The following is a 21429-nucleotide window of genomic DNA, read 5'->3' on the forward strand; positions in this document are numbered from 1 at the left end:
AAAAAAAAAGATATACCCTACTAACACTTTAAAAGAAAGCTTGGGCTGGGTGCTGTGGCTCACGCCTGTAATCCCAGCAGTTTGGGAGGCTGAGGTGGGCAGATCACGAGGTCAGGAGTTCGAGACCAGCCTGGCCAACATGGCGAAACCCTGTCTCTACTAAAAGTACAAAAATTAGCCAGGCGTGGTGGTGCGTGCCTGTAATCCCAGCTACTTGGGAGGCTGAGGAAGGAGAATCTCTCAAAACCAGAAGGTGGAGGTTGCAGTGAGCTGAGATCAGGCCAAGCTTGAGTTGCTATATTACTATCAAAGTAGATTTTAGATCAAAGAATATCGCCAGGGATAAAAAGGGACATACACTGATAAAACAGTCACTTCATCAAGTGGATATGACAATTCTACATGTTTATGCACGCAATAACAGGGCTTCAAAATACAGGAAGCAAAACCTGCAGGAAGAAATAAAATCAGTTGATAATTATAACTGGATATTTCAATACTTTTTCAAGGATACAAGGTGCATTATCAAGACAGACCATATACTGAGTCATAAAACAAGTATTGATAAATGTAAAAGGATTTATATCATACAAAATATGTTCTTTGACCATGATGAAATTAAGCTAGAAATCAATAACAGAAGGGTATCTGGGAAATCCCCAAATAACTGGAATAAACACAGTTTTATTCCAATTATTCGAAGAAGAAATCAAAAGGAAATTAGAAGTATTTTGAAATTGAATGAAAATGAAAACACAGCACATCAAAATTTGGGAGGATGCAACTAAAGAAGTACTTAGGGAAAAAGAAATATCTCAAATCAATGATCTTGAAGTCCAACAGAGCTTAAAGGTAAAATAAGCAGTGAATTATTTTTAAAAAACCAAATCAATGATCTCAGTTTTCCCTTTAAGAAACTAGTAAAAGGAAGAGCACATTAAACCCAAAGTAAGCAGAAGAAAGTAAATGATAAAGATAAAAGCAGAAACCAATGAAATGGAAAAACAGAAAAACAATGGAGAAAATCATTAAAACCAAAAGCTGCTTCTTTAAGAACGTGAAGATGTCTAGTATTTCAAGAACTATTAAAGAACAAATGCAGTTATGTTCCTGACGTTGCTATTTTTAGTAAATAAGAAAACTACATCAGAAACCAGGGAAAATATTTGTATTTCTTGGAGTGTTTGCTTATGCCTGCCTGATCCTTTTTCTTAAGAATACGAAAGATATTGTGTGCTACTGAAGAGAAGAAATCCATAAAGCATTTTGAAATGTTTTACATATTTTTCCACAGTGTTTATACATAGATGGGTGTGTTCACGTCATTCTCGTCAAGAGTGCAGAACTTGTGGTAGGAGCATCTTGCTATCTGTGCTCTTCTAGGCTCTAGTCCCTGTTTGGCTTCTCCTCTTAGAATGATACTTGGAGAAACAGTTCATTCATTTATTCATTCAACAGTCATTATGAAATGCTACAATGTGCCAGACACTGTGGGACATGCTGGGGAGCACAGCTGTGAACCAGACAAACGGGATTCCTGCCCTCTGAGCACTGAGTCTGATGTGAGATACAGACAAGTAAATAGGCAACAACAATAGACCAGTGTTAAGAGTGCCATCATGGAAGGGACAAGTTCCAAGGAAGTCCACAGGACGGCCTTGGAATATTCCTCAAGCTAGCAGCTAAAAAGAATTTTTAAAAAATATAATAACATTTATTAGGAATGTTTATAATTTAACATAGGCAATAAAATGTTAGGTATGAAGCAACATATAAGGTATGAATTCAATTCTCAAAGAATTCCTTGACTGTTACGTACCTAATATTTACTCCTTATCCTGTTCACACCGTATTGAGGCTCTGTTTAAATTCAATTTTCACCTCAGTCAAAGCATAAATAAGACATCTAGAATGCTTTTTTTTTTTTTGAACTGATTTTTCATCTTCTTTTTTTTTGGAGGAGTGGGGACAGAGTCTTGCTCTGTCACCCAGGCTAGAGTGCAATGGCGTGATCTCAGCTCACTGCAACCTCCTCCTTCAAGGTTCAAGCGATTCTCCTGCCTCAGCCTCCCGGGTCGCTGGGACTACAGGCACACACCACCATACCTGGCTCATTTTTGTATTGTTAGTAGAGATGGAGTTTCACCATGTTGGCCAGGCTGGTCTCAAACTCCTGACATCATGATCTACCCACCTCGGCCTCCCAAAGTGCTGGGATTACAGGCATAAGCCACTGCACCTGGCCTAATTTTCCATCTTCTTATTGAGAATTTTTTATGAGTATTCTAGAATAGAAAGATCACATAGGTTGTTTTCGCCTGTTCAGGACTTTGTAAGGATTTCTCTGTTACACTGGGACACAAAGAAATGGCAGAACCTGAGCCAAAAATCCCTATCCTCAGGCAAAGTTCAAGGGATTCTAGGCTTAGAGAAATAAGGCAAGACCAGGAAAATGTGAAATTCCAAAGGTTAGGTAGGAAGGGGTCCATGATTCATGCAGAGAGTCAGATTTTTTTTAATTATGCATTTCCTTTACCCATCGATTTCAGCTTTGGAAATGTATCTTCAGGAAATTATTACAGTAGTCCTCCCTTATCTGCAGTTTCAGTAACCATCAACCAGGGTCCAAACGTAGGTGAGTAGAATAAATATTTTGAGAGGGAAAGAGAGACCATATTTACATAACTTTTATTACAGTCTATTGTTAAAGTTGTTCTATTTTGTTATTTGTTGTTAATCTGTTACTGTGTCTAATTTATAAATTAAACTTTATCATAGGTATGTATGTATAGGAGAAACACAGTCTATATGGGTTCAGTACTATCCGCAGTTGCAGGCATCCCCTGGGGGTCTTGGAAGGCATTTCCTGTGGATAAGGGGGGACTACTGTCTATACATCCACATTTTAGCTACGAGGTTGTTCTCTGCAGTGGGCTACACTGAAAAGTTGGAAATAACCTAGTTGCCTAACCATAGTAGCCTGGCTAAATAAATTATGTCATAGCCACACAGTGTAATTCTAAGCAGGTTTTAAAATTATGTAATGGTGTTTCTCAAATTTTGTTGTGTATTAGAATCACCTGGAAGGCTTGTTGAAGCACAGATTGCTGGGCCCCACCTGCAGAGTTTCTTATTCAGTTGATCTTGGATAGGGTCCAAGAATTTGCATTTCTAACAAGTTCCCTAGGGATGTTGTTGGTCTGGGGAACCACTCTCTGAGAACCACTGATGTAGAGATATGTTTGTTGACTTGGAAGAATACCCACCACGTATATAAAGATGTTTACGCTGTATTTTATATGTATGCATACATACAGAAGTTTAGGTAGAACGATATTATCAAGTTGGCATCCCTGGTTGCCTCTGGAGGTAGATCACATTGTAGGTACTTATTATCTTCAGTATTTTACATGACAGATTTTTCTGTAATGAGCATAATATTAACCACCAAAACACAATAAAATTTCTTAATTAAAAAATGAGATCATGAAGTCCTGGCCAATAGCACGAACAAGCCAGAAATACTGAAGTATGCATGAACCTGGTCGAAAAAGCTTGACCCCTGGCTTTCTAAATATTCATATATCTTGTTGGGAATGTGTATTCAGAAGCAATTGCAGACAGAGGATTGGTGATGGGCCTATAGATACATCCCCTTCCTTATGGGAACAAAAAAAACAGAAGAGGCTGATACTATCCTGAGGCTCCTGCATGTTTTCTGACTTCATTTCAGTCATGCCATGCAGGCTTCTTCTGGGGAAGTTTGAAGAAAAACTGGGTGGGACCCAAAGGGCGACCTGCCAGAAGTTGGGAGCATCTGGATTGGCACCCTCTTTGTTTCCCGATGCAGGGTAGATCCATTTCCCAGGGTATCAGATGAAGGCGTCTCCTTTCTGGAAAAAAGATTTCATGGTTTAAATTCCCGTTCACTTTTGTGTCTGTGGCACTCTGCTGTCTCCTTTCCAGCACACAGCCTCAGGGGTCATGATGTCCCTTCCCTGCCGATATCCGAGTGCCAACTGTGGTGTCATGCACACCAAGCACAGAGCCGCCATTCAGCTCCCACTGTCTGGGCTCAGGAAGCAGAAGAGCTTCAAAGTTCCTACAGACCTCGACAGAAGCTTCCTCTGGCTTTGCCTGTGCGGAATAATTCTTAGGGGGAGGGGAAGATGGAATGGGGTGAGAGAAGGAACTGGGGTAAATGTCAAGGGTAAATACGTGGCAGAGACCGAGAGACCAAACAGTTGCCACCAATGCTCAGGAAAAGGAAGGGTGGGCAGATAACGAGAAGGACACCAGAGACTTTTCGGTGGAGCGCTGGCTTGGTGAGCGCTGGCTTGGTGAGCGCTGGCATGCCCTTTTCCGTGTCCTTGCATTACTGTGGTTGATAAAATAGGAGGTAGCACATTATTGATACCCTTTAGATCAAGGGTTCTTCCTGTCTGACAGAAATGCCAATGTTTGGAGATCATATTGAGAATAAGTTTTATATAAAGCCCACAATGGATTCAATTTTTAAAAAATGTTTCGAAATAGAAAATGATATTCTGGTTTAGGCTGTTGTTAAAAGAAAAAGATGTTACTTCTCTATTGACTTTTGAATATATGACATATCATTTATTGGAAAATTTTGTTTTCTGATAAGCTTCTTTCCACCACTTTGCATGTGGATAAATGGGACAGAATGTGGTTTGAGTTAAGCTACAACGTTTTATAAGTTTTAAAAGTTCAAAAATAGCTAGAAATACAAATACCGGTTAATTATGCAGTTATTTCTTACTATTGTCATAATACTGGTGCTGTAACATGAAATTTGGTATGCAAATGAATTTAGGAAGTTATTTGGAATTCTCACCTATTACACAAGTGCCAAGAACAATGTTAAATTAATTCATTTGTTTACCAAAAATTTATTGAATATTTCCTATGCACCAGGCACTGTCCTAAGATACATCCGTGACTGCCTAGGTGAAGTTTATGTTCTAGACTGGGAAGACAGTAAACCACTAAACCACTACAAATACAATGTCAGATGGTGATAAGTACTAAGAACAAAGATCAGGCAGAGCCATTATAAGGACTTTGATTCTTGTTCTGAGGAAAATGGGAGGTCTTCGGGTGAGGGCGATTTAAGCAGGGGAGTGACATGATCCAACCTCTGTGGAGAACCACTCTGGACAATGGGCTGCAGAGGCCAAATGTCTGCTAAATTATTACCCTCTCCTCCAAAGTTACATGTCATTGAGGACAGGTCTGTACCAGTAGACCCTGGAGATGTGATCCCACCCAGTTGACTCTTTTCTTTTCATACCTTTGTTAGAAAACTGATCTCTAAGGTGATACTTTTATATCCAAAAAGAGAAAGTTCTATTTTTAGGCAATGTAAATCAGATATCACCTCTCTGCCTGTAGTGTCCCAATGGCTTTCGCTACAGTCGGCGTAACTCTACTGTGACTGTCACAGGGCTCCGTTCGTGTCTGTCTCACACCTGCTCTCTGTCCACCTCTCCAGCCACTCTCTCTCTTTGTTCACTGATCTCCAGTCACACTGACTTTGTTGTTCTTCCTTGAAGGAACCAGGCTCGACTCTGCCTCAAAGCCTTTAAGCTTGCTCTTCCCTCTGCCCAGAATGCTCTTCCCGGCAAGATCTTTGTATGGCTGCCTTTATCTCAAGAGTCAAGTCTCTGCTGATCACTCAGTGTATATTTCTGTGTACATTTCTGCACAGGCAGCACATCTGCTCCTTAGAATAACAGGGCAGCCCTTTCCCAGGTGTCCTCAAGGTCTAAAAACCTCTTGTTATCTTATTGCTCATAGATGACATAAGGCATAAATCAAACAGGGACTACATTGGGCAAACAATTCAGGGTTTACACACAGTCCTATACATGCACGGTATTTTCTTTTTACAGGTTATTTTCAAAGCTTTGTCACCACCATACGATGCAGAGAACCCTTACAGTGCCAAAGTTCAGGAGCAGCTGAAGATCACCAACCTTCGCGTGCAGCTGCTGAAACGACAGTCTTGTCCCTGTCAGAGAAATGACCTGAACGAAGAGCCTCAACATTTTACGCACTATGCAATCTATGATTTCATTGTCAAAGGCAGCTGCTTCTGCAATGGCCATGCTGATCAATGCATACCTGTCCACGGCTTCAGACCTGTCAAGGTTCCAGGAACATTCCACATGGTAGGTGAAACAAGTCCTCCCTATGAAAAACAAATCATGAGTTACCTTCACCTTTGGGCATGGGTTGGTATATGCTTAACATAGTGCTGCTAATTTCTTCCTCTGCTCATCACAGCTCCGACACCATACCCATCCTGTAAAGTGTCTATTAACTTGTCTTTTAATCTTCAGTGTTAAGAGTTATAGTCAAGCATGATAACTGTATTCCTTGGAAAACACCCTTGCCAGTTTTTAGTACTGTGACCTTCAGATAGAAAGTGTAAAGTGAGCAGGAGCGAGAGGATGGCATAATCCTATTAGTGGTGTTATCACACAGAAACCAGCTTTGACAGTAAATGGGGACCATTGTGGAGTAGATTTTAAAGTGAGAAAAATAAGAACCTCAATTTTCTGCCTGGTATCTTTGCTGTCCAGCCAGTAGAATGAATAAAAATTCTCCATGAAGAGGACTGACCCCCCTCCTCACCCTAAGGCAGAGTTAAACTCTTTCCTCTAGCTTCATGCATCTCCTGGGCTTTTCTCTGAACTTTTACTTCTCTGCATCCCTCAGGAGACCGCAAACTCCCTGAGGATCTGTATGATCTTTGCATTCTCAGGACCAAGTGCATTACCTGGGCCAGAAGTAGGTGCTCAGTAGGTGTTCGGTTGAATGATAGCAACATAGGAACAGGGAGATGATGAAAAATTAGTGTTACCGTTTATCTGTCCTTACATCACCGACTTCCAGAAAAGATAGAGTGACTCAGCAGTAAGGACCTTGTTGGGACACATGAAGAGACCAAGGATGGGGACTGGGCAAGGAGAAAACAAGGATGAGAGCGCTCCAATTCTTTGATTTTACATTTTGCTCTGGTACTTCTGTGCATACCAAAGCAAAATAATGGAAAAGGCTGCAGAATATTCAACTGCATTTCCTAAAGGGTAGACGTCCCTATTCTTTGTTCTTTCTCCCAGCCCTAGTATAGGGTAGGCCCCCAGCAGCCAGGATCCAGTTAGCCAGCAGGACAGTTTGTGCTGGCCGGGCCGAGTCGCTGGCGCAGCATCAGGGTAACTACAATGACTAGGACAGTCGCCAGAAAGTAACCAAAATAGAAACAGTGCTATTTCTTACAGTCGTTAATCCGGGGCTCCCAGAGTTGAAGAAAATTTTGCATTCATTCAACGGATACCTGCTAGTTTCCAGACACTAAAGTATCTTTGAAATCCTACAGTATTGCTCCAAATAAAGAGTGGTATGATTTAGTGTATCTCGGTGAACTGGGTTCAGGTAGGATTCAGTCAGAAAATAACAGATATTAAGGGACATGTCAACCTACCAGACTGTAAACTAGAAAGCTTATGTGAGGTAGAGTGCTCATAATATTTTGCCATGATATTTAAGTGAATTCGTGAAAGGAGAGTATGCAGGCCTTTTATTTCCTCAACTGTCTCTCGTCATCCAAGCCATACAGGACCACCTCAGAGTCGAGTCCTGAGCAACATGACAGAGGCCCCCATAACATGGCGCAGGGTGGGCCCTCAATGAATATTTGTGGACTGAAGGACCTGTGAGACTACCTAAATGGCTCCGATTAACCACACCAAAGTGCCAGCGTTCTCAAGGGCCTTATAAAAACTTCATGTGGCCAGGCCCAGTGGCTCACACCGGTAATCCTAGCACTTTGGGAGGTAAAGGTGGGTAAATCACCTGTGGTCAGGAGTTCGAGATCAGCCTGGCCAACATGGTGAAACCCCATCTCTACTAAAAATTCAAAAATTAACAGGGTGTAGTGGTGGGTGCCTGTAATTCTAGCTACTTGGGAGGCTGAGGCACAAAAATCACTTGAACCCGAGAGGTGGAGTTTGCAGTGAGACAAGATCATGCCACTGTACTCCAGCCTGAGCTACAAAGCAAGACTTTGTCTCAAAAAAAAAAAAAACATGAGCACATATTTAAAAGTAATAATTTCTTTTTTTTAAAGTAAGTCCTCTAAATATAAACTTTCAGAGTTAACAACATTCTCTCAGGCTGAAGAGAAAAATTCTAGAGGTTTCTCTTCGTTCTGCCAAATTCAACAAGGGATAATTACTCCATAGACACTTTTAAAGAGGTCTTAAAATATAACTATTCTATACAATATACTGCCAGCAAAGAAATTATCAGCCAATAAAGGGTTCAGGATAACCAAGTAAAGGGAATTATACAGTAAGTGTTTTCCATTTCCAAAGAATGTTAGAATGAGACATCTCCATCCTAGAAGACCCTGTGGAGTGGAAACCTCATTTTCTTACTAACCTCAGGCTGCTTTGAAATTGGAAGTAATTTCCTTTTAAAGTAATAGTAGTTTTCTGACATCCTTCTATCCCATTTTCATACTGATTTCAAATTCTGCAGCAATGGTAGCGGCCCCTAGTGCTATAAGTAAGCATGTGTTTGAGTTGGGCCAAGCTAAGCCAAAACTGTGGATAAGGCCAGGTAGGGGGTAAAAACATCCCTGTCGGTTTCCAGGGATCCAGTTCAATGGCGATTCTTGCTGTCTCTACTCTCTTTAGAAAAAAGAAAAAAGAACCCATAAGCAATTGGACTGATAATGGTTGGAAATGTGAATGATTCTGGTTTTAGATTTTTCCACCCCTAAGTTTGGATGCATTTGACTTTTATCTATGCTTTTTTCTGAATTAGAAAAGAGCTTGTGTTAAATTTGGAGACGGTTGCCTCTTTTGAATGTGATGTTTTAATTCCTATGATTGCTTCACTTGAGCAAGTTGCACATTGAAAGCATAGTTTTTTGCCTTATTAAGAACATAGGCGTAGATTAATTGTCCCACATTTGTGTCTCTGGACACCATTCATTTTATGTATACGGCTGTAGAATACCTGGAATCTGATTATGCCTGCAGAATGGAAGGTAGCTTCTTAAGAAATACTGTTCTTTTGCAGAGTGTCTTAGGTATGTGTGTACACATCTAAACTTTTAGCACAGTTTTTATTTGCAGCAGTGGAGTGTGGTCCCTGCACCAGCACCATCAGCCTTACCTGGCAACTGGTGAGAAATACCCATTCTCAGACCTTACCCCAGACCTACTGTATCCGAAATTCTAGAGATGAGGCCCAAGAATCTACGTTTAACAGTCTCTCCCAGGTGTTCTAATGCTTACTAAAGCTTGAAAACCATTGCTTTACAGACTATGGCAATTCATCTGTGGCTAATATTGTTGCTAAAGTGAGAAATTAGTTAATGAAATCTGATTTTATGGGCTAGAATTTTTTTTTTTTTTTTTTTTTTTTTAAGACAGAGTCTCGCTCTCTTGCCTAGACTGGAGTGCAGTGGCGTGATCTCAACTCACCACAACTTCTGCCTCCCAGGTTCAAGCAATTCTCCTGCCCCAGCCTCCTGAGTAGCTGGGATTACAGGTGCATGCCACCATGCCCAGCTAATTTTTGTATTTTTAGTAGAGATGGGGTTTCACCATGTTAGTCAGGCTGGTCTCAAACTCCTGACTTCGTGATCTGCCTGCCTTGGCCTCCCAAAGTGCTAGGATTACAGAAGTGAGCCACCACCCCCAGCTGAGCTAGAATTTTTTATGGCTGATGAAAGCAAATTAGGGAAGTTAATGGAAATGGCACCCTATTTCTTAAACTATATAAGATTTTAAGGTCATTTCCTTTCTTTGGGAGAAAAGAATAGAAAAAGAGATGCAAATTAGGTGCTTCATTTACCTTGATACATTCCTCTTGTGTCTTTTTTGTTTGAAACTGAGTCTTACTCTGTCACCCAGGCTGGAGTGCAATGGCGTGATCTTAGCTCACAGCAACCTCCCCCTCCTGGGTTTAAGCAATTCTCCTGCATCAGCCTCCTGAGTAGCTGGGATTACAGGTATGCGCCACCATGTTCATCTAATTTTTGTATTTTTAGTAGAGACAAGGTTTCACCCCGTTGGCCAGGCTGGTCTCGAACTCCTGACCTCAAGTGACCTGCCCACCTCAGCCTCCCAAAGTGCTGGGGATACAGGCATGAGCCACTGCGCCTGGCCCCCTCCTGTGTCTTTTAACACAGCATCACCTTCCCCATGTTTCCCCTTCTTCCCATATCCATTCCACATATCCTTACCAGTTTAGTTTTCCTTTGTTTGTCCATTTCGCTGGAAGGCAGAACAGTGCAATGATGAAGACCCTGCTATTGGAGCCAAACCCAGCTAAATTTAACTTACCGCAGCATTTATTAAGTCACTTGGTCTCACTGAACCTCAGTTCTCTAATAAAAGGAGGATAATACCTACCTTTTGTAGTTATGGTAAGGATTTAGAAGTCTGATGCTCAGTGCCCAGGATAGGGTAGACACTACTTACATTGCTGTCATGATTCTATCGTGTTATCTCAGCCACCTCTACTCTTCTCCTTCATATACTACTTTGTCAATAATGACAAAAATAAATCAGAGCTTATGTGCTATATGACATGTTTACAAGGCTGAGGGTTTTGTGGCAAGGAAAACTGTATTTTGACTCCAGCCTGCTGGAATCTCAGAAATTATGTGAAGAGATCTTAAGCTTTTTCTCTTTGCAGCTGTAGAGGACTGATTTAGTTGTCTTTTTTTTTTTTTTTTAGCAGCTGGTGATTTTACAGCTGTCGGGTGATGAATGGTAATAAGAGGGAATATGGAACATTTCATTATTTTATTCAAATATCATCCACTGGATAACATGGAGGCCTTAGAGTACTGTGAGAAATATTTAATATCTACTGAGCTGCATTTGTTAAGGTCGATTTTTTTTTCCTGTAATTTGGAACTTATTTTAAAAGATGGTCGATATTTTGATGGAGGGGTCTTAGTCTGAGGGTAAACAGTGAGACCTGTGGAGCCATATAATAGGGTTTGAGGAAAATGTTACTTAGCTACCTTGCTGTGTTAGGCAGGTTTTAGAATAATTCATACAGTCTCATTATAAAAGTTCTTCCTGAGGAATCTGAATATATTCATTCATGTATTTATGTTTACACATATCATATGTCATGTTCTATAAATGAAAGACAGAATTAAAACTTTGGTTTTCATCTTCTTTTTAAAATTTACTGTTCTATGAATAAGCCAAAAGCATAACTGAAAAGTAATCTTGTCACCACGCCTGGCTAAGTTTGATATTTTCATCAGCAGCAACCTCTATCATTTAATTTGTCACATTAGGATCTGGAGGAATAGGTAATCCTGTTGCCAAAGGAGGTGCAACATATTCCTAATATTAACAAAATGTAAAGCCTGCCAATTTGATACAATTAGTGTGAGCCTATCCTCAATCCTTATTTCAGTGCTCCTGTGTTAGCATGGCATAGCTCTGCCTTAGCACTGAGTTACTCCCTTAGCACTAAGTAACCGTAGGTGCTATAGAAAGTGCACAGAATGATGATTTTACTTTATTTACTACCTCATATTTCCTAATAGAAGGACAAGCCAAATTCACATTCATGGCTGGAAATTATTAGTGTTTTGACTGTATTTTCTCTCTAGACAGTAAGACATTCTTTCTTTTAATGGCAAAATTGCCCAGGATTACTTTTAGATGATTAGGAAACAGGAAGACTTTGGAACCAGAGGCATTCTAAAATAATCTTGGCACCCATGGAATAATTCCCTGTGGAATTCCTTTCAAGAGTTCTCCCAGAACAATTAGATATTTATTTATAGGCCTCTATTTCACAGAGAGGTGAAAGGATAAAAATACCTGAAAGGTAAAATGTTGATATTGCACCTGACATCTCTAAAAGTGACATAGAAGCCAGTGGGAAAGTAAGGTTGATTCTCCAAAATATAATATTTGTTCATTTAACTTTTCATGAACATGCTTTCCAGAAAGTGAATGTTTTTCCAGAAAACATATATATTTAGGTCAAAATTGGGGCATTGTGAAAGTATAAAAATGAATCTAACAGGTTTTAAATACCCATTCTATTATAAATTTGAAAAGGAACAATTCATATTTGACATTTTTCTTACTATAAAGTACTCCCCAAATATTCAAGGCATATCTCACTTGGCAAATTTTCTCATGAATACTTCCTTTTCAGTATAACATTTTGGGGTCCATCTGTGAATAGCCGGGAGCCTAGAGTCAGATCCCTGTGTCTGGAAGGCCTGGTCTTCCAATTTCACTGCTAATATAATGGGTTTGTAGAGAGAAGAAAGCTATATAAATAAAAAAAGAAAAACTGAGGTTACTGATAGATATCTGACTTCTAGTGCACGAATCGTATCTCCATAGTATTTCATTTGTGTCTTGCCAATTTTGTAACAGCCGGAAGCATACTTCAATTTGTCCTAAAACAGTTAAATTCAGTAGAAGATAAACTGTGATTTAGGTCCTTATTCTCTCTTACAAGGGGAATTTTTAGTGACAAAACACATGAGGTTAAAACACACACACACAGACTTTATAATAATTCCAGAAGATGGGAGAAAGCCACAGCCATTTCAGATAGTAAGGAAAACAAGATCTGTTCATGTTGGCATTCAAAACCTTAATAATATAATTGGGCCTACAATTGTATTACATCTTAGCAATGTAAATATTTTAATGGAATAAAATAGTAAATTAGTACACATATAGGGATATAGAAGGGCTATAATATTTGTTAACTCATAAAATTTTTTTTTGTAATATGAGATTCTAATTTGGCATCTTTTTAGCTCTTCTGCTAGTCTTTAAGTAGGAAAATAAAATAGAGGAAATTATGGTTTCAAAAAACCAAGAAAAAATATATTTTAGTTTTAAGATAGCTCACATAATAGAATAGAAAAAATGATTATATTTGTTCTATTAAATATTTTATATATAATATAAATATTATGCAAGTCATACGAGTAAACACGAATCAAGTATCTTGTCTTTTAATTTTGCACCTCTAAGGTCATGTATTAGTTCGTTCTTGCACTGTTATAAAGAAATACCTGAGACTGGATAATTTATAAGAAAAGAGGTTTAATTGGCTCATGGTTCTGCAGACTGTACAGGAAGCATAGCAGCATCTGCTTCTGGGAAGGCCTCAGGAAGCTTCCATCATGGCGGAAGGCAAAGCAGGACCAAGACATCAGACATGGTAGGAGCAAGAGCAAAGGTGAGGGAGGTTCCACACACTTTTAAACAACCAGATCACTTGAGAACTCACTCTCCTGAGGACAATGCCAAGGGGAATGTTGCTAAGCCATTCTGAGAAACTGCCCCCATGATCAAATTACCTTCCACCAGGCCCCACCTCCAACACTGGGGATTACAGTTCAACATGAGATGTGGGTGGGGTCACAGATCCAGACCGTATCAGGGCAACACTACCAGGAGTGTGACTTAGCTGGCTCAGTCAGCTCTCAGGATTTATGAAAGGCAGTGATTTCATTTCCCAGATAAGAACCTAGTAGGCATTAAAATTAAAGAGAGCAGAGGATCATAGAATTTTCATAGGCTGAACAGAGGCAAAAAATCCCGTATCCTATTTGTCTTTTAGTTTCAGTTCAACTTAACACACCAGGAATAGAAAGGAACTTCCTCAATGTAATAAAGGTTAGAAAGGAATTTCTCAATGCAATTAAGGTCAGCTATGAAAAGTCCCCTGTTAACATCTTACTTAATGGTGAAAAACCAAATAATTTCTCCCATGATCAGGAACAAGACAAGGATGTCTGCTCTCACCCCTTCTATTCAATATGGTATTGGAAGTTCTAGCCAGGGCAATTAGGCTAGAAAAATAACTAAAGAGCATTCAGATTAGAAAGGAAGAAGTGAGCCTATATGTATTCACAGATGACATAATCTTAGATTATAGAAAAATCTTAAGAAAATTCACCAAAAATCTATTAGAGCTTATAAACAAGTTACAAGATACAAGATCAACATTTTAAAAATCAGTTATATTTTTATATACTGGCAATAGAAAATCCAAAAATGAAATTAAGAAAACAATCTCATTTACAATAGTATCAAAAAAGAATAAAATACAGGAAATAAATTTAACCAAATGCAGGGCCTATACACTGAAAACCTTGAAACATTGTTAAAAGAAATTAAAGAAAACCTAAGAGAAAGACATTCTGACTTCATGCATTAGAAGGCTTAATATTGTTCAAATGACAGTACTTTCCAAACTGACCTATTGATTCACTGTGATAGCTATCAAAATTCTAGCTGCTCTTTTTGCAGAAATGGACCAACTGAACCTAAAATTCATGTGGAAAAGCAAAGGACCTCAAATAGCCAAAACAATCTTGAAGAGCAACATAGTTGGAGAACTCATACTTTCCAATTTCAAAGTTTACCTCAAATCTATAGTAATCAAAATAGTATGGTACTGGCATAAGGACAGGCATATAGATCAATGGGAGAGAGAGCTCAGAAATAAACCCATACATTTGTGGCCAGTTGATTTTCAACAAGAGTGTTAAGATCATTCAGTGGAGAAAGAATAGTCTTCAACAAATGGCAATGGGGCAGCTGGACAGCCGTATGCAAAAGAATGAATTTGGACCTTTACCTTACTCCATTTACAAAAATTAACTCAAAATGGATCAAAGAGCTAAATGTAGAGCTAAAATTGTAAAACTCTTATAAAGAAACATAGGTGTAGATCTTCATGATCTTGGATTAAGCAGTAGTTTCTTAGAGATGACACCAAAAGCACAAGCAACAAAAGAAAACTAATAGGACATCATTAAAATTAAAAACTTTTGTGCATCAAAGGATATTGTCAAGAAAGTGAAAAGACAATGCACAGAGTGGGGGAAAATACTTTCAAATCATGTATTTGAAAAAGTTCTAGTATCCAGAATATATAATGAACTCTTACAACTCAACAACTAAAGACAAATAACCCAACTTAATAATTGGTAAAAGATTTGAATGACATTTCCCCAAAGAAGATATGCAAATGGCTAATAAACACATGAAAAGACATTCATCATTCGTCATTAGGGAAATGCAAATCCAAATGACAATGTGATACCACTTTACATTCATGGCTGTGATCAGAAAGACAAATAATAGCCAGTGCTGGGGAGGATATGGAAAAGTTGGAACCTTCATGCACTGCTGGTAGACATGTAAAATGCTATTGTTGCTATAGAAAACAGTCCAGCATTTTCTCAAAAATTTTAATATGGAGTTGCCATATGACCCAGAAATTCTACCCCTTAGTATATACCCAAGCGAATTGAAAGTATGTCTACACAAAATCTTGTAGATGAATGTTCATAGAAGCATTATTCATAGTACCCAAAAAGTGGAAACAACTCAAATGTCCATCGGTTGATGAATGGATAAACAAAATATGGTATATCTATATAACAGACTATTATCCAGCCATAAAAAGAAATGAAATACCGATACATATTATAATTTGGATGAACCTTGAAAATGCTGTGCTAAGTGAAACCCAGACACACAAGCCCACATATTGTATTTTTTTAAAATATGAAATGCCCAGAATAGACAAATCCATAAAAACAAAATAGGCTGGTGATTGCCAGGTACTGGCAATTAAGGGGGAATGAGAAGTGACTGCTGGCGAGCATGAGACTTTTTTAAGGGGTGGTGAAAATGCTCTGGAATTAGACAGTGGCAATGATTGTACAACGTTTTGAATATACTGAAAACCACTGAAATGTACACTAGAATGGTTACAAATAGTGAATTTTATGTTACGTGAATGTTAGTAAGAGAAAAATCAATAGCTAAAAAAAACCCAAACAAAAACAGAAAAACAAACATGGTGGGTCATATAGGAATTTTACCAAATAAATATATTTCAAGACCAGTCATTAAACTGACTACTTTTGGATGGATGAACACTGAAGAAAACCAATTCTTTCAATAGCTGTGGCTGTTGTTTCCGGCCATATACAGATAGTCACAGATTTCTGAATGACTGTATTCTGATAGAGTTTCTAAACAAGCATAACTTTTTAATAAACCAGTATTCCACCTTCATTTTTCATGTGATCATATTCAATAATGAAGACTATGTTTTACAAGGTTCACCTAGAAACAAGCAATTTCCTGATATGAAAAGAAGCACCTGAATGAATTAACAATAAAAACTATGGAAGACAACACACCCTAGCAACTGGCTTCTTGTACTACAATCGGGCTCATTTATCTTACAAGTCAACTTTTGTAATACCCTGTGCACTGTATAGACTACTGAGTGACAGGCAGATGGTGCTGTCAAGAAAGAAGGGAAACAGCGGGAAATGTGAACTAGATTGGATTTAAAAAAAAAAAAAAATCTTTGTAAGAGAACGCAAAGTAGCCTGTGACAAGAAATTTTTTTCCTTTAAAATAACCAGAAGCTACGTGAACACATTGAGCAAATGAATGTCAATGGGTGAAAAGTACTTAATAATCCACACAGCATTTCTAATAGAATTTACCTGGCCCCCAACTAATTATAACAGCTCTTCTAAATCCTAGAAGACATTGACTAAAACCCTTCAACACCTTCCTTCATTCTCAAACGCTGCTTGACAGATAAGTTACTTACAAGATAAGTTCTACTCATTTTTTGCTTTCACACGGTTTCCCAGATTCTTGCCTAATAGTTGTTAAGAGTTTAAACACCTTACTAGAAGTTATATATTGTTAATTCCATTTTTTGCTGCCTCTTTCTAAAATTATTAAAAGTAGCTATTAAGAGATTGAAATTGATGTGATCCCCTTTTCCCTCCAAGAGATTCTATTATAAGAAGTTATTTTAGGTGTTTGTGGGAAGCAAAAAAAAAAAAATCTTCTTGATGACATCACTGTTCTAAGATGGAACTTCTAATATTTTAGGAAATATCTTGGGAGTTCTGTTCCTATTCTGTCATTGATTTGCTTTGTGACCTTGGGAAAATTTAAGTATAAAAAGATAAGTACAAAGAAAAATTATGAAAACAAGACTTTGAGATCAAATGAACAGAGATGGAGTAGGTATATGACGGTGTAGCTACTGCCTTAGTAACTGAGCATAGCGACCTAGTAGCAATTTGGCTTGAAAGAAATTTCCAGTTACTTGGCTGTGTATTGAGATAGTTTCATATATAGTATTATAGAAAAGTCTGTCTATAGACAGGAAGTACAGCAAAAATCGAGTAATACTTGATCATCTTTTACTCTATATTTGCAGCTGAACAAACTATAGCTGTTATGGAGGAGAAAAGGAGTCAATTTGATATTCTAATGCAATGAAGTCTTAGATATATTGAAATAAATGTCTTAAAATCAGAGTGTCTTACTTTATTGCCATTGCATACATGCAAATCTGCAGCCAAGTTATGCACGTAAACCAGCTCAATTCAGTCATAGGATCTAGTCAAGTAAATAGTCCTGTTGGACAGAAATCACTTTTAAAAGGCCAGTAGTCAGAAATAATTTTTAAAACCCATTGGAAACAAAGAATAAGAAACAGTTCTATACAGTGAAGTAATGATAGAAAAAATCTCATAAGTTGGTTAACAGTATGATCTCATCTAAATGTAATCTTCTTAAGCCTCTTGGGCATTACAATTCTTAGTCCAATGCTATTTGCATTTTTATGGCAGAAATATTTATTACAGTCCCCAGAGGGAAGATAAAGTATGGGATGATTCTGAAAAGAAGAAGCTAGTAGAATTAATCTTGTGAAAACCTACTATACAAAACATGTTAAAATTCCATTTTTAGAAGTAAATCCTCAAGTCTTCTTGATTTAAAAAGAAAAGAAAACTTTAGGTAACATGTGAAGGATAAGAAATTGTACTGTTAAAGGATAACTTTGTAAAAAGAAAGGTCATGACTCTTATATACATATAAAACTAACATGAGTCAAAGATGTATTTAACTCATTAATGAATGACAGGCCAGTAAGACATTACAAATGGTTCAAAGGGAAATTCAAAGAATCACACGTATATAGACAAATAAAGAATGCTAAAATAGGCCAGGTGCAGTGGCTCATGCCTGTAATCCCAGCACTTTGAGAGGCTGAGGTGTGTGGATCACTTAAGGTCAAGAGTTCGAGACCAGCCTGGCCAGCATGGCGAAACCCCATCTCTACTAAAAATACAAAAATTAGCTAGGTGTGGTGGCATCTGTAATCCTAGCTACTCAGGAGGCTGAGGCAGGAGAATCGCTTGAACCTGGGAGGCAGAGGTTGCAGTGAGCCAAGATAGTGCCACTGTACTCCAGCTTGAGTGACAGAGTGACTGTCTCAAAAACAAAAAAAATGCTGAAATGTATTTATAAATGGTTGCAAAACAAGTCAATATGAAGGGTAATGATCAATTGCTTTCTACTGGACACAACTGATTTGCATTTTTATGGACAAAAATTATTTGCATTATTAATCATTTCCTACAACTTACAGAGTTGTAAATAGCTCAATGATAATAAAAGGCAGGGAAAATGTAGGGTGTGATACGGTAGCATACTTGGTAATCTTTTGGTAGTGGGTATAGGGAGTGGATTTCAGAGTCTTTCACAATTTTTTCCTGACAGCAGGAGAGGTAATTTTGGTAGTGAGGTTTCCCAAAAGATGCTATATCTGAACCTAAAGCCCACAGTTACAAATAAAAGTAGTATTGGCCTGGCGCATCTATAATCTCAGCACTTTGGGAGGCCAAGGCAAGGGAATCACCTGAGGTCAGGAGTTTGAGACCAGCCTGACCAACATGGAGAAACCCCGTCTATACTAAAAATACAAAATTAGCCGGGTGTGGTGGCTCATGCCTGTAATCCCAGCTACTCAGGAGGCTGAGGCAGGAGAATCTCTTGAACCCGGGAGGTGGAGGTTACGATGAGCTGAGATTGTGCCACTGCACTCCAGCCTGGGCAACAAGAGCAAAACTTCGTCTCAAAAAAAAAGTAGCCTCTATCCCTGGCCTCACAAAAGATAGATTTGTTTTGTTCTAGGAAGTCATTGTTCTGAAGAGTAAGAGAGACTCCTATGTAAAATTGCTCAAAAAGCCCAAATTGAAACTGTACTGCTAACTTGCAAAAAACTACTCTTGAGCCAATTATGTATTTTTAAAACAATGTTTTTTGTTTTTTTCCTGGAGACAGAGTCTTACTCTGTCACCCAGGCTGGAGTACAATGGCACAATCTCGGCTCACTGCAATCTCTGCCTTCCAGGTTCAAGCAATTCTTCTGCCTCAGCCTTCCGAGTAACTGGGATTACAGCACATGCCACCATGCCTGGCTAATTTTTTTATTTTTGGTAGAGATAGGGTTTCACAATACAGGTCAGCTGGTCTCAAAATCCTGACCTCAAGTGATCCGCCCGCCTTGGCCTCCCAAAGTGCTGGGATTACAGGCATGAGCCACCACCCCTGGCCTAAAACAATGGAAATATTTTAAAACCTTCTTTCACTTGGCTTTTTAAGTCAGGTTTTTGTTTTGTTTTTTGAGACAAGGTCTGGCTCTATGGCCCAGGCTGGAGTGCAGTGGCACAATCTTGGCTCACTACAACCTCTGCCTTCCAGGCTCAAGAGATCCTCACACTTCAGCCTCCCACGTAGCTGGGACTACAGGTGTTCACCAGCACACTGGGGTAATCTTTGTATATTTTGTAGAAAGGTGGTCTCGCCATGTTGCCCAGGCTGGTCTCCGATTCCTGAGCTCAAGCCATCCACATGCCATGGCCTCCCAAAGTGCTGAGATTACAGGTGTGAACCACTGCCCCCAGCCTAAGTAAGGTTATGTTATCAACACTATTTTTAAACTCAAAAATGTTTTATGATTTATTTGAAAAGCTTAACTTATGCTTTTCTCTGCCCTTGAGCAGTTTCTGCCTTCCTTCCTGCAGATGGGTGGGTTCAGGGGTTTGTTTTTGCTTTATTTTATTTTTGGCTAATCTAATTTTTACAAAAGTGGCCATGCTGTGTATAGAAATATAAACCACAAAACTTGACTTTAGGTCTTAGTTCCAGCTGTAATGCTACAAAAAAAGATCTGCTGAATCACAACTTTAAGCAGTCTTGGAATCAGTGCCCCTCATATATACATAGATGTATACAGATGAGGCCAATCAATGTACACAGATGTGGTCTTTTTGGAAATGTGTGTGTGTGTGTGCACACGCTTGCACTTCTGAATACTCTTCAGCTCCACATTTCTTACAGGAAGTAGCATGCCCAATGCACAGATGAACTTGCACTTAGATAAATAATTCAAAGCTTTGATGGATATGAAATTTTAAACATGAAAAAACGGAAATAAGCCAGCAACCTCAATTTTAAAATTTACCTAAGTCATTCAGTTATGCGCCATGTACTTCTTATTCTTCATAACTAAATTTGAACTGACTAAAAGTCATCACAGTATTATCATCCTTACCAGATCCTACTATGGATGGTAAATAACATAAAGGAGGTGCTATCCAGAAAGAGCAAATCTTTAATTAGAGTTTATTTACATTCCTACTGGCATCTCTGTTTGTAAATTTATTCAAAGGAGTTCCTAATAAGGACTTGTTGAGGCTTGCAGGGGGGCCTGGAAATTCCCCTAGAAGGCAACAGAATCTCCAGTGCGCAGATAGAAAGGTTTTACATAGAACAAATGAAGATCAAAAAGTATTCTCTAGCCCTCCTTGGCCTGAACTTTAGGCCAGGTGTGGGAAATTGGGGCCAGTCTCCCTGTATTCACCTGTCCTCAAAGTCGCTTGGCTTCTTTCAGAGGAAGAGGACCAATAATCCATTCAAGCACCGAACACCCATGAAGTGGCTCACCGTGAGTCCAAACTACACTCTGTCCTGGAGAGCTCTTACTTAAAGGACAAGTTTTGCGAGGACATACCAGTTTTATTTAAGTGTCATCCTGAAGAGACTTGGCCAAAGTGGATTCCTGAGAATCCTACTGCTGAGGGTCTTATAGTAGCATAGTTTAGGGGTTAAGATGAGGATGCTGGAGTGAGACTGCTGGAGTTCAGGGAGCTTTTCCACTTACTGGCTTTGTGACCTTGGACCAATTACTTAAACACTTTGGGCCTTCATTTTCTCCTTTGTGAAACTGGACAATGAAACCCTACTGTATAGGGTTTTCATGTGAATGAATTAATATTTACACAATGCCTAGAACAGTGCCTGGGTATATAGTAAGAGCTACTCAGTGTTAGTTACTATTGTTATTATTTATTATCATGTTCATGACTGACCCACATTCCTTGGGCTGACAGTAGATCTCCCAGACATGACCACTGTACCTGAGGACATATTTATCAACATGCCTTGCCCAGGTATAAGTCTGTATACCCGTTATAGGAAG

The 21429-nt window shown here is 38.8% G+C and overlaps 1 protein-coding gene across 3 annotated transcripts in view; it reads left to right on the forward strand.

Annotated features, from left to right (window-relative positions):
- The window catches only part of NTN4 (netrin 4), a 122944-nt gene that overhangs the window by 36190 nt on the left and 65325 nt on the right, over window positions 1-21429 (forward strand). For all 3 annotated transcript variants that reach the window (XM_064376862.1, XM_064376860.1, XM_064376861.1), the window contains exon 3: window positions 5913-6191. In XM_064376862.1, the coding sequence (XP_064232932.1) occupies window positions 5913-6191 (279 nt within the window). The remainder of the gene's footprint in view (window positions 1-5912; window positions 6192-21429) is intronic.

Source organism: Aotus nancymaae, unplaced genomic scaffold, assembly GCF_030222135.1.
Source record: "Aotus nancymaae isolate 86718 unplaced genomic scaffold, 86718_ANA_hifiasm-v0.15.2.pri h1tg000016l, whole genome shotgun sequence".
Lineage (NCBI taxonomy): Eukaryota > Metazoa > Chordata > Mammalia > Primates > Aotidae > Aotus > Aotus nancymaae.